Source organism: Danio rerio, chromosome 18 (assembly GCF_052040795.2).
Source record: "Danio rerio strain M-AB ecotype USA chromosome 18, GRCz13ab, whole genome shotgun sequence".
NCBI lineage: Eukaryota > Metazoa > Chordata > Actinopteri > Cypriniformes > Danionidae > Danio > Danio rerio.
The window spans coordinates 40,914,896-40,934,612 of record NC_141038.1 but is presented as its reverse complement, the minus strand read 5'-3'; the positions used below and the strand labels follow the sequence as shown (position 1 = coordinate 40,934,612).

At 34.0% G+C, this 19,717-nt stretch overlaps 1 protein-coding gene across 2 annotated transcripts in view; it reads left to right on the top strand.

The window, feature by feature from the left end:
- The window catches only part of luzp2 (leucine zipper protein 2), a 251,221-nt gene that overhangs the window by 217,588 nt on the left and 13,916 nt on the right, over positions 1-19,717 (top strand). For both annotated transcript variants that reach the window (NM_001099255.1, NM_001114715.1), the window contains 2 exon segments: positions 2,274-2,348; positions 2,589-2,756. In NM_001099255.1, the coding sequence (NP_001092725.1) occupies positions 2,274-2,348; positions 2,589-2,756 (243 nt within the window).

The following is a 19,717-nucleotide window of genomic DNA, read 5'->3' as shown; positions in this document are numbered from 1 at the left end:
TTGAAAACTAAAGACTTTATCGTTTTCTCATTCCGAAAATCTTTTTCTTATTATTATTTATCTTTTTCATTATTCCAGGAACATTCAAACATTTCTAAAATTGCAAAATCATAGTCTGCTCAAGGTCGATTTTAGACGACTCCTTATATTTCAGTAAACGTAAGATCAGTTAAGTTCTTTCTGTAAAGGATGAATACTAAATGCATTTCCTATATCCAAGCATGTGTATAGATGGTGTGTGTTAATCCTGCCAGATGTGGAATTTCTGTCACCTGTTCATATCTCAATCAGTCTGTTGTTGACTCTACACACGGCACCATCCGAGAGCAATATTTCTCAAACTAAACTAATGACATATTGAAAGCAGGTCATTATGTAGTTCTGCCTGAATGAAGAGAATCGTGCTCAATTATATAAGCAATTATAGAAGTTCATGGCACCAGAAGTACATTAAAAGATACATCAGGCAGAAAAATGTGGCCCTTTGGTTAGTTTGATAATTATGCTCTTAGTCTATGCAGAAAGCCACTTGCCAAAGTAAAAATCTAATATATTATAAACATGGAGAATTATTGCAGGTTTTTAGATATTTTTATGACATTTAGGTGCAAAGAACATTAGATGTTAAATTAAACATTTAAGAAAGGCAGGTTTTCTAATTAGTTTCAATATTAGTTTCAGGTCCCTGAACCAATAATGTTTGCTTTGCTTTTCTTAGTCTCAGGTTGCTTTATAGATAATTCTCAAATCACCTTGGAAATTCAAAGACAATATTTTCTGCCAAAAACTATCCCGATAACACTGGTATATTAATAACATCAGAAAGAATAGGATATCTTATTATCTTAATATCACACTATTATTACAAAAGATATTTTCTAAATATACCTAATACTTTTGCTGTTGTTATTAAATCAGTGTTATGATCAGGATGGTCCCCAGCATAAATGAGCCCACCCCCTTTTGAATAGAAATGTAATATATTTTAATTCAAATGAGTTGTTGCAATAAGAAATAATAAAGTTCCCCTTAATATAGAGGAGATTTCTGTGTATTCCGAGTCTTTAAAAGGAAAGATCTCTAAGATATATTCTGCACTATTAGTCTATTACAACATTTCAATGGGATCACTTAAAAATGTGTGGCAAAGATATTTGGAATAAAATTTTAATGACTATATGCCAGAGTACTTTCATTTCCCTTTCCAATATCAAAATAGTTGAACAAAATTATGAATTTATGCATAGGATGTATCTGACAACCCTTCATTTGAGCAAAATATACTCCAATGTATCATTCAAGGGTGCGTTTCCGAAAACCCCCATTAGCCATCTAAGGTCGCAAGTTCCATCGTTACAAACATAGTTGATTGATTTAATGTTTCCCAAACCTGTCGTTCCAATGAACATTCGCAAACTGCATCGCAAACTTGTGCACTTGCAACTACACCCCTTGAGCTGTAATAAGAAACACCTGGCTGTGTTCTATTACCAGTTACAGTTATTGCTCCAAAACTTGTGAAAACAAACAAAAAAAATAGCATACGTTAATGTTTTTAAATTATAGTAGGTTATTTATTATCTGTACTGTATATGACATGGGCCTGTTGGTTAGAACATTTCTGCAGTGGTTTGCATGTGTCAAATTGTAAAAGTATTTTTTTCAAAAAAAATAAATAAATAAATAAATAAACAATATCCTACTTATCCTAATAATCATCATCATCATCATCATCATCATCCTTATTATTATTAATATTATTATTAAAAGGGATTTTTTTATTAATAAATAATAACTATTATGCCTGTATTACTTTTTGTGAATGCAGTGTTTTTTTGTTTTTGTTTTTTTTTTTTGTAAAAATTTTTTTTTTTCTTCCAGTTTTGGCATTGGTAAAATGACTAATGAAATGTATATGCACAAATACATTATTATAAATCACCCAATAAAAAATATTAATATAAAAGAGAGACCTGTGTAATGAGATGTAATACAAGGAAACATTTTAACTATATCAACTATTGTTTTTAACAATTGCAGGTTTATAACCAAGTTTAAAATGAGTTGTGCAATTTAAACTTGCAATTGAGTAGGGAAAATTAAAAATCATGAAAAATTCCAAATTTGTATTAACTAATAAATATATATATTTTTTTAAATCTGAGGAAGAAACAATTCACATAAATATTACCCAGTTTTTGAAATAAACACTTAGAACCAAGACTGATGTCAGTTTTGTATGATAATAAGATGACCCTTTAACTTCTGCGCAGGGTCAACAGCTGATGGACTTGGAGAACAAACTCAAAGTAGCCAAAGATGAACTGGAGAAGGCAGCGCTGGATAAGGTGAGACCATCTGCTTCATCATTCCACTACAGCTTTAATGTTTTCCCCTGCTATCTTTTGAAATGTAAACTTTGAGAATGAATTTTATTATCTTTTTAGGCCAGGGATTTTGCAATTTTGAAATAAAGAGTGTGGAGAAAATGAACAGAAAAATGGTTTGAGGACAAAAGGATAAGATGACAGCGTGATAAACATTTTCCTATTAATCTCATGTGTGTTGTCTCACTTAATTTGTTGCAGGAGTCACAGCTAAAAGCCCTGAAGGACACAGTGCATATCTGCTTCTCGTCTGTTCTACACAGCCAGACAGCAAGTTTACACAGATTTCCAGCCACACCAACCAACCTGTTGAGGTATTCAGCCTTGGTCAACAACTCCAGAGTCACCTTTCAGCAGCCACACATGAAGGTAAGAAGTAGGAACATCTAGAGTGAAAATCATTCTCTAAGTTTCACAAAAAAAAAAAAAAAAAAAAGAGCAGGAAAAGTTTTATTAATGACCATTGGACCTAAAAGGACCAGGACAGACTTTTGAGTTTGGATTATTTATGAGTTCTCTCCATCATTGAACGGATAGTTCAAAAATCGTCATAATTTATTCACTGTGACTGGCTTTCTTCTGCAGAACACAAAAGGAGAAATTTAGGAGAAGATTTTAATAGCCATTTCATGTATTTGCAATGAATGGGCCGTGAACCATGATCTCCACTTCCTCCCACTGTAGAAAAGTAAAGCTAAATTATTTTTGTTTTCTTCCTCTGATGATGTCAGATGATGTGTGTTCCTAAATATATTTTCATCAAAGTGGTTTACCTATCCATCCGCAGAATTTGTAATGAATTAATGTATAAATAAGCTGTTTTAGCTGCAGTTTGCTCTTCTGTTTTCGGATGGTAACAACATTCTTTCCTATATCTAATTATTTTGGTTAGTCCCTGGACAAAAGCAGCTGCATAAATGCTAAAGAATTTAATAAAAGTAAAACCATCAACAAACAGCTTGACACCTGTACAAATACAAGTGCAGGCTTTTAAAGGTAATATCTCTTTAATGATGTCAGAATTTCCTGTATTTTGAAATGGATGGAAAAACTCTGGAACATCCATGCCTATGTGAACAGCGCATTTTATTTTTTTTTATTTACCGTTAAAGTAATTCTGTAAGTTTTCCAGATACAGTATTTACCGGTATTATTGTGTGAAAGATGTCTTATAAACTGCATTTATTTTTACCTAATTATCCCAATGACTCCAATATGATTTGGTTGGCGATTATTTTTTTCCAAACTCCTCCTTTGCATGACAATAATTTGTGGAGATTAGTTCAATATCCCAGTCTGTTGTGATTGGTTGACTGCGTTCAGCACGAGATGGATAGAAACGCCCATTATGGCTTATCAAGATTGCTCAAGTAGCAGAGTACAAAGTATGTGGAACCCCAATGCTGTTAACCCTTTGGAATTCTGCATCCATTTTAATGTACATTACATATCAGGTCATGTTTTTTTTTTTTTTTTTTGGGTTTTGGTGTATTCCACCAAACATTCAGAACAGAAGTAAAGATAATATATATATATATATATATATATATATATATATATATATATATATATATATATATATATATATATATATATATATATATATATATATATATATATATATATATATATAATTATTATTATTATTATTATTATTAATATTTTCTTATTTCATGTTAGCTTATTGCTATTAAAGTATAACTTGTTTGACTTCACATGCATTAAAAATGAACTTGTAAATGGATACTTATTCACTTACTTGGCCTCTTTTATGGTGTAAAGGGGTTAAACAAGTTAATATTGCTTTATACCAAGTAATACCGATGAGACACATTCAGTATTAATCAACACAGCGACAAAAAATTAACTATTCTGAAAATTCACTGTGTTAAGTCAATGTAAGAACAGCTGATGGGTGCCATATTAAAAGCTGAAAATGAATCCTATGAATCATTTAAGCTCTTTGTTCTTTATGTTGAGATAATTTGCAAATGAATTCAGTAAGAAATCACAAAAGCCTGTGATTGGCTACTGCATTCATGAGCACAATGAAAGCATTTATTTGGCATAACATTTGCTCTGCAAAGAACATTTTAAAAGAGTCTAAATAATAAAGCAATCTGCACACATACGTATAAATGGAATGTTTGCAGTTGACATTGACTTCATTGTAATATCTGATTCAGTTGTGACCTTGGTGTTCACCTGTTTTATGTCATCAAACTGTAATTGGTTTATGATATCAGCCAAGTTTAGTAACTACTAAATTGAGCCACATAAAGTATGTACAGACCCTTGTGAGAAAAGTGAGAAAAGGTGTTTGCGATGCAATACCGTAATCTCAAGGTTAAATATCATAATCTGACTTTGACTGTCATAAATGGTCTGCAAACATGTTAAGGAAAGATTCTCTCTCTGCATACAGTTCTGCTGAGAACACAAACCATTACCACTGCTTGATTTATTTAGCAGACAGTGTGGGAGAATCTGCCTCTATTTTTTCCCTGAGATGACGCAAAAGCACTCAGCCTCAGTGAGAAGTGTTGCTAAGAATCTCAATGTTTATATGCACTACCCAGAGGACAGAGCCACGCTTTTGATTACGCTCCAATACACTTGTCCATAAGCGAAAGGTCTCTGCCGAACAATATTACAGAGCATCAAAAGACCTCATAAAACAAGACTTCAGCCTTCAGCTCTTTTGTCTCATGTAAGCTGATTTTTAAAGACAGTATAACCCGGAAGTTGCTGAGTCTTTTGTTTTAGTATGCTGCTGTACTTCTAACTAAAATGGAATACTGAATAGGGGGCAGGGCTTTCTTTTTCATGTTAATTTCTTTGTAAGCTAACAGTTAAAGGAATGTGGCTTAGAATATTGTGGCTGAAGCCATCAAACCAACAAAATCACATGACAATTTGTATAATTTTGATTTGGTGCACAATTCTTATTCATTTGTACAGCCTCATTTTTAAGTTATAGGGCCCTAGCAAGGCATTATTTGTTACTATTTCCATTCAAGTGCAGGTTTCATTTTCATGTTTTGCACCACATTGTTTAAATAGCAAATCCATTTGCGCCACTTTGTGTATGAGCGTGCTGGTCTGAAAAGGAGGTGTGTTAAGGCACCAAAATATCTTTACGTATGAAAAATATAAAGGATTAAAATGGCACAAAAATAATTATTTTCTATATAAATATAAAAACCACTACCTCCATGCCTTCTTCACATCAGGGGGTTTGGAAACAAGCTCTATTGTAGTCTATTTATTCATGACACTTTGCATTTGTGTAATGTTATTATTATTAGTTGTATTTAATATAGGCATATTTATATTTGTTGAAATAAAAATAAGTTTAGATATGTCCAACTGACATATTTTGGAGATTTATTAATCACCATATGTATTTGCATATAACTATTGCAAAGTTTTTTGTCCACACTTTGTTATTAATGTTCATTTATTTGTTTGCTGGCAATTAGAACTGAATTTTGAAATAGTTTTGAAACAAACTATAAACTATCGTGCTTAACAAATGAAATTACGAAATTAAAGTGAAGCGTTCAGTTTTTCCACTAACTGTACAAATCGATGTAAAATGCGCTATGACGTGACACAACTGACTTATAAAAGATAATAAGCACAACACTTTTAGACAGTGCAGTGAGGCGCAAATCATATTTTTTGTTTTTTAAATAGAAAAATTGGATATGGACATACCTGTATTGCCTTTTGCGCCATACACTTTGCACTTAGATCATGATTTGCTCATCACTCAGTGAAGGGTATGGTTAGGGAACTCACCAGGTAGCAAATTACAGGGGGTTTGGGGGATCTCACCTGAAGCATACCAAAACAAGATGGAGGTCAGCCTTTTAATTGCAAGTTTTAAAAAGTTGTCACTGATCTGTATCGTAAATAATAATATAAATAATTTAAATAATAGATAATATAAATATATATTTAACCACCCCATAACGGTTCATATTATTGTGAATGCATAATCGTGCCAACCAGGATCTGGGTTCTGCCACTCTGGTCATGTAAATTCTTGTTTTGGTGGCAGAATCCGGACTCTAGTCATGTCTAGTCCTGTCCTGCTGTGCTCGGCTCACGTTTTTTTGGGTCGAGCACTTGTTTCTGTCATTGTGTGTGTCTCCGTGTGTGCGCGCGCCTTCGTGAGTGTGCGCAGAGCGTGCGCGCTCCCGCTTGATGCGGCCGCGCGGGCTCTGCGTCCCTCCGACGCGCGCGCGCGGGCGCTTGTACTCGTGTTTGTCTGTCTGCAGCGTGTTGTTTCATTCCCAGCGTCTCAGTCTTGTTGGTTTCGGTTTTGGTCGGCGCTGGGATGAAGCATGCACGCTGCGTATGTGAGCACACGGTGAGTGTTTTCATTCATCGTGTGCTTGTGTCTTGCGTCTGTCGAAGCACTTGGCTATGTGTCTGTCTTGTCATGAACATGCGGTTAATGAGTTCTCTCATTGGCTGCATGTTCTGGTCCTGTTTTATGTGAGCGCATGGCTTGTGTTGTCTCTGTGTCATGCACTCTCCCGTCTATTGTCTAGTCCCACCCTCCTTGTTAACTCATTATTAGTTTGTCATGTTCACCTGTGTGTCAATTTACTTTTTGCTTTATAATCCCCTCATGTTTTCTGTTCTTTGCCAGTTTGTCGTCTAAACTCCACATGTGTTCCTGCTCTTGTCATGCCTGCCAAGTTTGTTTGTTAGTGTCATAGTTATGTTTTTCCCCCTCGGGGTGGTTTTTGCTTTTCTTTTGTTTTATTTTTATTATCAATAAATCATCCTGTTTGCACTTGAGTCCTCACTCCCTCATCCTTCCTGAACCCTGACTACCAGTCCCTGCAGGAAAATAGGGATTGCCGATACTACTATTTATATGATTATTTAGATATAATAGATACATAATTATTTTCTTTCTAATCCAATACAAGTATTTCAAGACAAGTATCATTGATATCAATATTGATTACTATACGGCACTTCAATTAAATATTTGATAGCTATTTTATAAAGTGTTTTTTATCACCTTCTGTTTTATTATTATATAAAAAACAGACATATTTAAAAGTTTGATACTCCTACTTAAGGATTGAACCTTTTGGTACATCTCCTGTATTGAAAATTTTGGTACATTAGGATCGATCTGCCCACCCCTAGGAAAATTTCAATTCAACAGTCTGAAACCGGCTGATCTAGAGCACCGATGGAAACCGTTAATGTTCTCAAGACACCTTTCTTGTGAAGTAGGTATTTGTATCTACATATAGTCTAAAAGTAAAGCACAATAAGATGCTATGTTTTTATAGTTTCTACAGTAATATCTGAACAAACTGTAGGTTAGAATACTCTCAGATACTGTAACTTTAGGTCAGAATTCACTAAATTTCACAGAATTTCACTAAACCTAAAAACTAAAATATGTTGTATTAATGCATTAGATGTAATTTAGATAAATAAATACATTTGATTAACTGAAGCATGGCATGTATTACCCCAGGGGTGGCCAACCCTGTTCCTGGAGAGCCACCTTCCTGCAGATTTCAGTTCAACCCATATCAAACACACCTGTCTGTAATTATCATGTGGTGTTCTGGTCCTAATTAATTGGATCAGGTGTGTTTGATATGGGTAGCAACTGAAATCTGCAGGAAGGTGGCTCTCCAGGAACAGAGTTGGCAACCCCTGTATTACATAAACTAACATTATTAGTAAATTTATATAAATATTCCACATTCTTGACACTTGGCTGGTCAAACTGACATCAAAAGATATCAACTAACTATTATCAAAACTTGTTCTGTTTTTCAGTGGATTAATTATTTAATTATTCATCTAAATAATAACAATGTGTGCAAAAATAAATGTAATCAAAATAAACACCTCATTTTTTTATTTCACATAAACTTTAAGAAGTAAAGCATTTCGTAGAAGTTAGTAAGCCCTTGAACTCTATAGACGTGGTGTTGAAAATGTAATATTTAGACATCTAGAGTACTCATAGAGGAAGTATACTGTACCTTTAAACAATGTACTATTTGTATGTATTTCTGTAGAATCCTTATCTAAAGAGTCTTACCTTGAGCCTTTGAGCCAGATTTTTATTGGACCTAAAGTCAAGATGCATTCCATCAAGATTAAACGTGTTATTACAAAACATCTGTCCAAGGTTTTCTCTCAAGTACACATCCTTTTCTTCCACTCAAATTAAGTGGATGAGCAGAAGACATTTAGTCCTCTTTACAGTGTCCCATTCAGCATTTCATTACAGTCCCTATTCATCAACTGTTGGGAACGTAATGAGCCTTAATCCTTTCCAAAGAGCCATGCAAAACCTATACTGTCAGCCAGAGCACACTGGTCCCTGCTGCTGAAAGATTCATCAGCGTGAGGTTTTAACAAACAGCCAGTTTTAATGATAGTCGCTTCATGTTTAACAGCCGTAGATAGATGCCATGTGCTGTGGCTTGTTACATGGCATGTAACATTTATGTGTTTGCGCTGTTTGTCTGTTTGGAAATGCTCTGTATATTAAAGTAGCTATTTAGAAATTCACTTTTTTGCTGAAGATCAAGAGATGTTTATGCAAGTATTGACGCAAGTTAATGTTCACCAGGAGCATGAAAATATACTGTAAGCTAAACTGTTGGAAAAGGGTTAAATAAACAAATAACCAAATGAATAAATAAATAAATAAATGAATAAATAAATAAATAAATGAAAACAGGGTATTTTATTTAAAGTTTTATTTTCTCTAATAGAATGATATACAATCAGTGAAAAAAAAAATTAAAACAAAAATACTAACTTAATGTGATCAAAAGATGCAAATCCCATAAAATAACATTAGTTAAATTTTAAAGATAACGTCATGTCTAATCGCTAAGTATCTTTCTTTGTGTGTGTTTTAGATTACTGTATGAAGTTTTGTCATTTTAAATGGAACCTGGATACAAATATTTAGCAGTCTCTTTCCTCTACCACAACCTGTATATTGCGTTAGTTGTGGCAGTGTGCACTGTTAAAAACCTACCTTTTGAGAAAATCGAGTTGTTTAAACCTAATTTGGAATCCATTTAGCGTTTCTTCTTGAGACAGACCTAAAAATACAATCATATTTTGCCATATTTAAGTGTATGTGCGTCACAGGTAATATGTCTTCTGAAAATGAGAAATGATTGTCTGAAAAACGTTTTAAAATCTATTTTTTGTCTGTGGTGATGCAGTCTTTACATACTTCTTTCTTAGCATCTATTTCACTCTATTATAAACAGCCTTTAAAAATTGTCACCTTAGAACTATAGGGTTCTATCAGACATTTTTGTCTAAATTGAGTTATTGACATATTCTTATTAAATGATGACTTATTTACATTATGGTATTTTTTTAATTGTTTACATTTTAAGACTTTTTCTTTAAAAAAAAGCAAATGTTACATACTGTAGCTCAATATCTCAAAATCATTCAGAACGCAGATAGAACCTTAAAATTCCAAGGTGACAAAATGTCCATTACACATACCTAAATCACAATGTGTCTTACTGACAGTTTTTTTTTTTATTATTATTATTATTAATATTGATATGAGTTCAGCATCTTGAAACATAACATCCCAAAAGTTTTATTGCAGTCTTCATTTTGGTAAAGCACTGTAAGTTTTAATTCTTGTTTTATTGTGCTTTCTGTCTCTCTTTTTTTGCTAAGTTAGAATGTTTGCAAGAACATCTATATAGTTGTGCCAACAGACTAGTTTGAGATATGGCCAATTTTCAATGTCCTTACATCTGCATTCAACGATTTGATCCAAAGTAACTTGCAGATGAAGACAATAGAATTTATTTTGAAAATGAAGAATTTAACAGACAATTGTAACAATTACTTATACTATCTGAAAACATTTTATATTTCTTTATTGACCTATTATCATTTTCTGAAAATACAGCCTATAAATGTCACATGCCTTGACGAATCTCAAGGCATGTGAAAAGTAAGGATGCAAGTGTAATTTAATTAGAATATTCGCGTAAGCAGGCAATGGTTAAAACAGATACATACAGAGCATCCAAAATGCAGTCGAAAACAGGCATTAGGTCAAAAACTAGGTCAAAAACAAAATGTAGGAGGAAAACAGGAACATAAAACAACCACAACTGTCTGTTTTGATAAAAGAGGAGAAGCTGCTAATGTCCTGTCTTCATGTTTAATTTGAGATTACGTCAAACATTGAACAAAAAAAAAGCATGTTTCAAACCCAGAGAAATACAAATAACCTTAAAGTGAGTGTAACTTTTCCAGAGTGGTGCAATATACAGCAGTGTGAAGTGAAAGGCTGCAAAAGCATAAGTTGACAAAATAATTGACAGAAGAAGGTCAAAAGTAATGACTGCAACACTCTGCATCAACCCAACAACAGCTGACGGCAACATAACTCTGAACAAGACACCGCTGGATATCATGGAAACGCACGATGTACAGTTAAACAGTTCATTAACTGACAATCTGAATAAACCGGGAAGCGAAATATTTATACCACTTCTTTCCCTGCAGGAATCTCCACCAAACATCCGTTAATTAGCTCATCTTAAACCAAGGAAGCCAAGCAGATTAATTAAAGCAGGTGCTTTGAACAAATAACTCTCACACGCAACCCTAATTTTAATAACTCTTTACAACAGTCGCCCGATGGCATCTTGTCTTGACGTTGTTGGTCTACTCAAGAGAGTTGTTTTGAATTGAAATATAGAACAACATTTCTGATGTAAAAGCAAGGCTTCTTTGGGCTTGATACAAGATTCATAGATTTGTCCTTAAGTTAAATGTGCAACCTTTACAGCACAGAAAGTCTTTTGAAAGGAACACTTTTTTTTTAAATGAGTTACATTTTACAACTCCCCTAAAGTTAAACAGTTGAATTTGAGTTTAGGAAACAGTTTCGGAACTGAAGGAACTTATCGAACATTACTAAATATCAACGCACTTGCTACAGTCATGGTGTGGTAGCAAAGTTTATTGCTTACACTGAAATGCAAACAATTTATTATACACTGAAATTAGAATTTTGTTCCTAGACATACTGGCCTAGAAATCAACAACTTTTCAAGTTGCGTTGGCCAATCATACAACTACAGAAGAGTCAAGCTTTATATAAAAAAATATATATCATTATTATTAACTCCTTAGTCATTTTTGAGTGAGACGCTAATGGTCTAATCAGATTCAATGGTTTATGCTAAGCTAAGCTAAAAGTGCTCCTGTCAGACCTGTAAATCAGAAGAATAGATTTACAATTTATAACAATTAATGTATAAGTGACATCAAACTTGGATGGTAGAAAATTTCCTACTACTAAATGAAAATAAAACAGCTGACTCTGTTCAGCTCGAAACCTCAGCTTGAAAAATACAGTGCTCTCTTGGGGCCTCTATAGTTAAATAATGACTCTAATGAAAAAAGAAATCTTGGGGTTATTTTTGACTCGGGTCTGAAATTTGACAAGCAAATAAACACAGTGGTTAGGGTCAGCTTCTTCCAATGAAAACAACTAAGAAAGTTAAAGCCCTTTCATTCTTTTAAAGACTTGCAGACTGTTATTCACACTTTTATCTCTTCTAGGCTCGATTATTGTAATGCACTGTAAGCTGGCATTAGTCAGTCATCACTCTCATGCTTACTGCATACTGAGAGATGCATACTGTTTTTTGACTGGTACAAAAAAAAAAAAAAAAAGAGTAATCATATTTCTCCCATCCAGGCCTCTCTTCACTAGCTCCCTGTGATACAAAGAATTGATTTTAAAGTTTTAACTTATGTATATAAAGCTGTACATGGACGTGCCCTAGCCTATATATCAGAACTTTTAAGTTTGTTTTATTCCTCAAGATCCCCTAGGTTTTCAGCCTCTGCTAATTTTGGTCCTACTTTATAGTCGCTTATACCTGTGAACTTACATGGTAACTAGATTTGTAAGTAATATGTAACTACAGTGTATGTGCACACCAGTACATAGTATTTATTGTTATACTGATGTAACTACAAACATGTAACAACCTACTGAATAGTATGTGTAAGTTAAAATTTGGGTCCCACTTTATATTAAGTGACCTTAACTAATATGTACTTACATAGGAATTAATAGTTTGTTACAATGTACTTATTGTATTAATACATGTATTTATTGTGTACTTATGCTTGATAAAATACATGTATGTAATGACATCTGTAATTAACTTCGGTAATTACATTTGTAAATACGTACACTGTTGACCATCCCTTACACTTTAACCCACCCTTAAACCTACCCATACCAGCAAACCTGTCCATAACCCAACCTCTCTCCCAACTCAAAAGCACCACAAGTGTTCTCAAATACATTATAAACACAGTAAGTACATTGTATTTATGTTTTTGATGTAAGTACATAGTAGTTAAGGACACTTAATATAAAGTGGGACCAAAATTTGTAACAGGACATTGGTAACAACTCTAAGGCCCCGTTTACACTAGTGCATTTTAGTTTGAAAACGCATAAGTTTTGCTACGGTTACGCCATCCATCCACACTACGCCGGAGTTCTCGAGCGCCGAAAACGGAGCTTTTTGAAAACGCTGGAGAGGCCGTTTTCATTCTAAAACGCTGCTGCTCCGTCTCAGTGTGGATGGGGAAAGACGGAGACATCTGAAAACGGAGGCGGGGCTGCAAACGTTCGCCTATCTGATTGGGGCTTTTCCTCAATATTAAGTAGCCCACACACAGTTCAGTCTCGCATCCTCTTCTTGCAAGTTAAGACTTCGCAAGTTTGATCAAGGCTGCAGTCTCCCCCTTCTCAGTTTGATATGGAAAACATACCGAGGACACGGGTAAATCTTCAAAGTGAACAGTGTACTTTATAACTTCATTCACATCACCCTGGCTACGTTGTTTCACTTTCTCAACAATAAAATGTAAACATGATTTAAGGAACTGCCTATTTTCTTTTTAATATTAGCAACTAAACAGACAGCAGAAATGTTGAGGCGCCGTGCTGTATATATGAGCGTCATCTTCACTGTGTGGATATTTATAACAAAACGGAGCCGATAACATGCCTCCTTTCAATTTCAGTGAAAATACGAAACGCACCCTCTCTTTTGCTGAATATCAGTTTTAATAATCGATAATTATAAAAGTATGACATACAATAAGTTTATACATTGTAGGAAATAAAGGCAAGCGATCAGTCAATGTACCTGGATTAATCATTAACTTATCTTTGTGCTTAACCAAAACATGTTACCCGTGAACAAGTAACTTAATAGATTCCAATGACCAAAGTCAGAGAAATTGGCCTATGTCGTTAGATAAAGACAACAACATGAATGAAATATCACGTTTAGCAAATATAGTGAGATTAGATCCAGCGGGAGATGCTTGATGAGCAGTACGACAAGCAGAGCACTCATCTGGGTAGAAATGCTGGAGCGCTTGCCCGAGAGTGTGTGTGTGGTCACATGATGTGCGGTTTCAGCGTTTTGGTGTGGACGGAGAGCTGTTCAGAAACGCTGGGTAAAACGAGAGTGTGGACGCGGATCATTTTCATTCTACAACGCCGTTTTAAAACTAAAACGCACTAGTGTAAACGGGGCCTAAGAAAGTACACATCGTAACAAGAATTATGTAAGTGCATTGTGTAACAACAATATTCTTGCAGATGTTTTCCCACTTCCACAACTGTTTGCAGAGAACATTTGAATTTTTTTCAGCGGCACTACTGACTGGGAGAAAGGAGAAATAGTTAATGTGTCTTAGCACAGCTGATTCATGACATTAGAAAAGCATACCATATGTCAGTATACTATTAATAATGAATTGGATCAGCATTTAAATTACACAGAAGTTTGTGACCATTTTGGAAGTACACTTATTAAAAAAATGTTACTTTATGTGGAAGTACACTTATTTAAAAATGTTACTTTATTACACACAGTATTTCCACATTTGGTGGACAGTTCCTGAGGAGTTTTCATCTAAGTACAATTTTGTTAACCAGTTGCACAGAGGATTATGTTTTATTTATTACACAGTAATTTGTGACAAATTTACATTTAATATTGTGTGCACAGTTTCTGAAGAGTTACCATGTAAGTACACTGTTAATAAAGTGTTGCATAGAAGAAATTTTTACAAGTTACACAGTTATTTTGTAATCAATTTACACTTTATATTGAGTGGACGATTCCTGTGGAGTTACCTTGTAGGGACACTGGTATCACAAGGTGATACCTTCTAATGCAGCATTCGTTCTGCTATACAATGTTCAGAAGTACATGGTATTCAAACAGGTGTGGAAGTGGGAAAACACCTGCAAGTATATTGTTGTAACGCAATGCACGTACATAATTCTTTTTACGATGTGTACTTTCTTAGAGTTGTTACCAATGTCCTGTTACACATTTGAACTTACACATACTATTCAGTGAGTTGTTAAATGTGTGTAGTTGCATCAGTATTACACAAGTAAATACTATGTACCAGTGTGTACATACACTTTAGTTGCATACTACTTACACAACTAGTTACCATGTAAGTTCACAGGTATAAGAGACAGGTAATATAAAGTGGGACCCTATTTGTTTTCTGAAATTCTGCTTAAAAACAAAAGAGACCTTCTCACCAAAACTTTGAAACACATTACACATAATTAGAAATTAGTGCTTCATCTAAAATAAGTATTTTTTTTAAAAATCAGTCAAAACCTACTTCTTCTCTCTGGCCTATTGGTAAAAATGAATGATGAAAAAATAATGTTTATTTATTTTTAGTTTTAAAATTTAATTGCAGCATATATTGTCCTGTCACTCAAACTGTTCATTATTTTTGCCATGTTTGTGAAGCACTTTGGTCAACATTCATGTTTTTTTAAGGTGCTATATAAATACCTTGATAAAACTCAACTGTATAGAGGAGTTTTTTTTTTTTTAATGAGAAAAAAATCAAAAACAAAAATTTTTTATATAACTGCAGCTAGCTCAAAGCCTTCATAACTATGATCTTCACCAACCTGAAGCAAAGTTTTTCAATCTGTGTACCTGTGCAAAATAAATGTAACAAACAGTTTGAGGAAATACACACATATTCCTGCCAGGTTTGGCCATTTTAGTGCATTAAGTCGATACTAGATGATGTTGGCTTACCAAAACCATGGGTCTCTACGGAAATCATACTAATTTGCAATGGGAAAGCAATAAGTGTGTCATATTCTATTTCATTGGAGCAGAGAGTCCCTAAGCTGATTATTGTTATATCATTACTCCACCAGAGAGATGCTTCAGAGACTGTTTGGAGTTTGTTTCTGTAGTAGTTTTTATCTCATGTGTCTTCACTCAGTAAATGAGCGAGAGGATATGTGCAGAGCTTTACTGGAAGCTTCTGCCTGCTGTGCCTTATTTCTTTATTTTTGCACACATCAATTTAACTATGTTTTCTGATTCAGTATTTGCTTGCTGATACATTACTAATTATGTGAAAACATGTATAATTTTGTAATTTTATCCTTTTTAAAATAGTTTTTATATTACTAATATTATTGATGTAACGATCACACTTTACAATAAGGTTTTATTAGTTAATGTGCAGAATTTATTAAGCATAGTTCAAGAAAATTCATGTCACTTAATATTAGTTAATGCACCGTAAGTTAACATGAACTAATAATAAACAACTGCATTTTCATTACCTAACAATAACTAACATGAACAAATACTGCAATAAATGTATTGTTCATTGTTTGTTCATGTTAGTAAATTAATTATTATTAACTAATACAACCTTATTGTGAAGTGTTACCGATTTAATATGCTCATGTTCACAAATGTGTCACGGTTGTGTAGAGGAAAAAGGGGCGAGGACCCAAGAGCAGGGAAAGATAGTATTTATTTAGAAAAACTAAAATAAAATGCTAAACAAACCACCCTGAAGAGGAAAACACTAACAAAACAAATACAAAAACAAACCAAACTAGACTGGCAGGCTGGCAAGGATCTGGACTAGAACGGACACATGACAAGATGACATCCAATGACATACAATGACGAACTGGCACAGGACAGCAGACATGAGGGGATTATAAACCGTAGTAAATTAACAGACTAACAGATGAACTTAATTAACTAATAATGGGTTAACAAGGAGGGTGGGACTAGACAATAGACGGGAGAGCACATGACACAGAGACAATTGAAACAATGTGCTCACAAAACAAGAACATGTAGCCAATGAGAGAACTCATTAACAAGGCGTTCACAATAGGACAAAACAGAAGCACGCGGCCGCAATGTAAACACATAGTCACGTGAATAAAAAATATTGTGTTTATCAATGTAAATATTTACTAAATATTGCAAAACATTGGTGGTTTTCTACATTTTAGAGTTCATGAGTAAATATAACAAGTGTTTACTTGTTGTTTTGAAACACAAATATTGCTTTTTCACTTATCTGAAGTTAAAATGGTGGTCCACAACTATATATCACATTTAACACTTTTGTTTTTGTGTAATGTAGCTGTGTGAACATAAACAACATCTTTGATTGTAAAACACTCAGTGCAAAGGGAGACATTGGCTTTTACAGAGTTAGCTTAGCAAAGCCTACATCAAACAAATTTTGGAGAACTACACAAAAATACATTCGAGTTGATGTCATAGACTCTTTGGTTTACACCCCAGGAAACACACAGCGAAAGGGCCCGCTCACAGAGTCGTTGTATCTTTAATAGTAGAGAAAGGTAATATACCATCCAAACACTGCTATTTTCATGGAGTCTGTTTTGTTTCTGTATTTGGGCTCCAAAAAGAACATGACACAAAGATAATCTTTCTAAATACCCAAATAGCATTTTAGTTGGTCCTAGCCTATTGCAGTACAATGTCATTACTACACTACATGGGGTTATTTTTTCTACCCAAATCTTGGGTTGAGGCATTTGGGTAATTTTTGGGGGTTATTTTCAGAGTTTTTGGTAGTTTCAACCCAGCTCTTTGGGTCAAATCAACTCACAGCAGGGGCTGACTGGGATACCACATATTGTGTCCTAATTTGTTTAAATGCAATGAAAATAGTGTAACATAAACACAGATTCCTTGCGTTTTCAGATTATTAAAATGAGATTCATGCCTATAGCAGCCCTTAGTCAGACCTTTCTAAAATGAACAACTTATAACTACCTTTTGTACACCTGTAATCAAAGCTGCACATCCCCCATAGTACTTCAGTGATTCCGAGTCAAAACAACACAATTGCTGGGTCATCTTTCGCAGGAATTCTTGGATTAAATTAGCCTATTATTTAAGTAAAAATAACCAATGATTGAGTAGAAAACCCCAATTTATAGGGTTAAAAATAATAATTACTTGGGTTAATTTAACCCCCGATGTGTTCTGTCCCATATTTACGCAGAAGTAAGGGTTAAAAACAACCCAATTTGGGTAGTTTTTAACCCTGTGTTTTTTTTTTTTTTTTTGAGTGTATTGCAATTTTTATAACTTGGTTAAACCTCAGAAAGTGAATAAACTTACTGACCAAAGTAGACAGTTTTTTCTGCTATCTATTATAAACATGGTCTTTACTGGCATCTAGTATTTTACCATTTTTATATACAGTAGTATGGCATGTCTGTAAAACAAATAAATAAATAAATAAAATAAAATAAAATAATAAACTGACCATTGTAATCAGTGTTGGGGGTAATGCATTACAAGTAATGCGAGTCATGTAATAATATAACTTTTTTAAGTAACGAGTAAAGTAATGCATTACATTTAAAAACTAAGTAATAATATTTGAGTTACTTTTTAAAATATGTAATGTGAGTTTTTATTTAGTTAATTTGCTTAAAAAATCAATTTCTGAATTAAATGTAGTCACATTGAATCCCGCACGCAATGAGAGAATGCAGGAGCAGACAGAAATCAGATGGCAGAGACTTACATTTCTGTGATGGAAATGTTCTCAATATTTTGAACTTAAAAGGAAAAGAGGATTATCTGAATGGACAGTGATTTTACTTTTTAATAAGAGAAAAAGTAGAAAAGTAGAGATGGCATGCAGAGTGCTGGGTCAGGATGTTCTCAGAAGATAACATTATCCCACATTCATTTTTTATGTTTTTTTTTTTTTTTTTTGAAGGTAAATTAAGGTTATACAGTGCATTGTTAATTGCTCCTCTTTTAAATTAAAGGAGAAGAAAAAAAAAAACCCCGCAAGTTCTGAAAAAGATCAAGCCTCAACAAGTTAGCAAAGTAACGCAAAAGTATTTCCAAAGTAACGTATCACATTACTTATTTTAAAAAGTATTGCTACTAGTTTTTGGGGAGTAACTAAATATTGCAATGCATCACTTTCAAAAGTAATTTTCACCAACATTGATTGTAATACTCTGGAAAGAAATAAAGGTATATATTGTAACCCAAAGTATTTGAATGTTCGATTACTTTGTTTACTAATGCTGTACACATTTTAAGGTTGAACAAATGTATTTAAAATCACATGCAATTGTAAAGACATTGTATTGAGCTGGCTAGGACGCTATTTTGGGTGTTAAGAAAGATTATTTACTTTATTCTGTCTATTCGGTCTGTTATATACCCATTTAAAGCAACTGTTTTCCAGAAATGCTGCTGGCTCGACCTCATTCCCTCACATACTAAAGGACAAAACATACCATTCCAAAACATCTTACAAGAGTCGTGTTTGCTTGTGTTCAGCTATGTCCTCTTCCTTTTTTGATGTCTGATTCAGGCTCAAACTGATACAGCTGCACTGACAATACAAATAATGTTACACATAACATTTACACATGATGTTTACTGGTAATGTGAGGCCAATCAACAAATCACGATACGTTAACTGACCAATCAGAACATGTTAAGATCAGCTATTGTCATATTTTGCAAACCATAAAAAACTTGTGTAAGGTAATTGAAGAACATTCATTTTCCATTGGCTTAGTCCCTTATTTATTAGGGGTCGACACAGCAGAATGAACTGTAAATTATTCTGGCATACTTTGCCCTTACAGCTGCAACCTATTACTGGGAAACACCCATACACCCACACATTTACACAAACACTGCAGCCAATTTAGGCCCCGTTTACACTAATGCGTTTTAGTTTGAAAACACATACATTTTGCTACGGTTACACCATCCGTCCACACTACCCCGGAGTTTTCGAGTGCCGAAAGAGGCTGTTTTCATTCTAAAACGCTGCAGCTCCGTCTCATTGTGGATGGGGGAAAACGGACAAATCTGTAAACTGAGGCGGGGCTGCCGACATTAGCC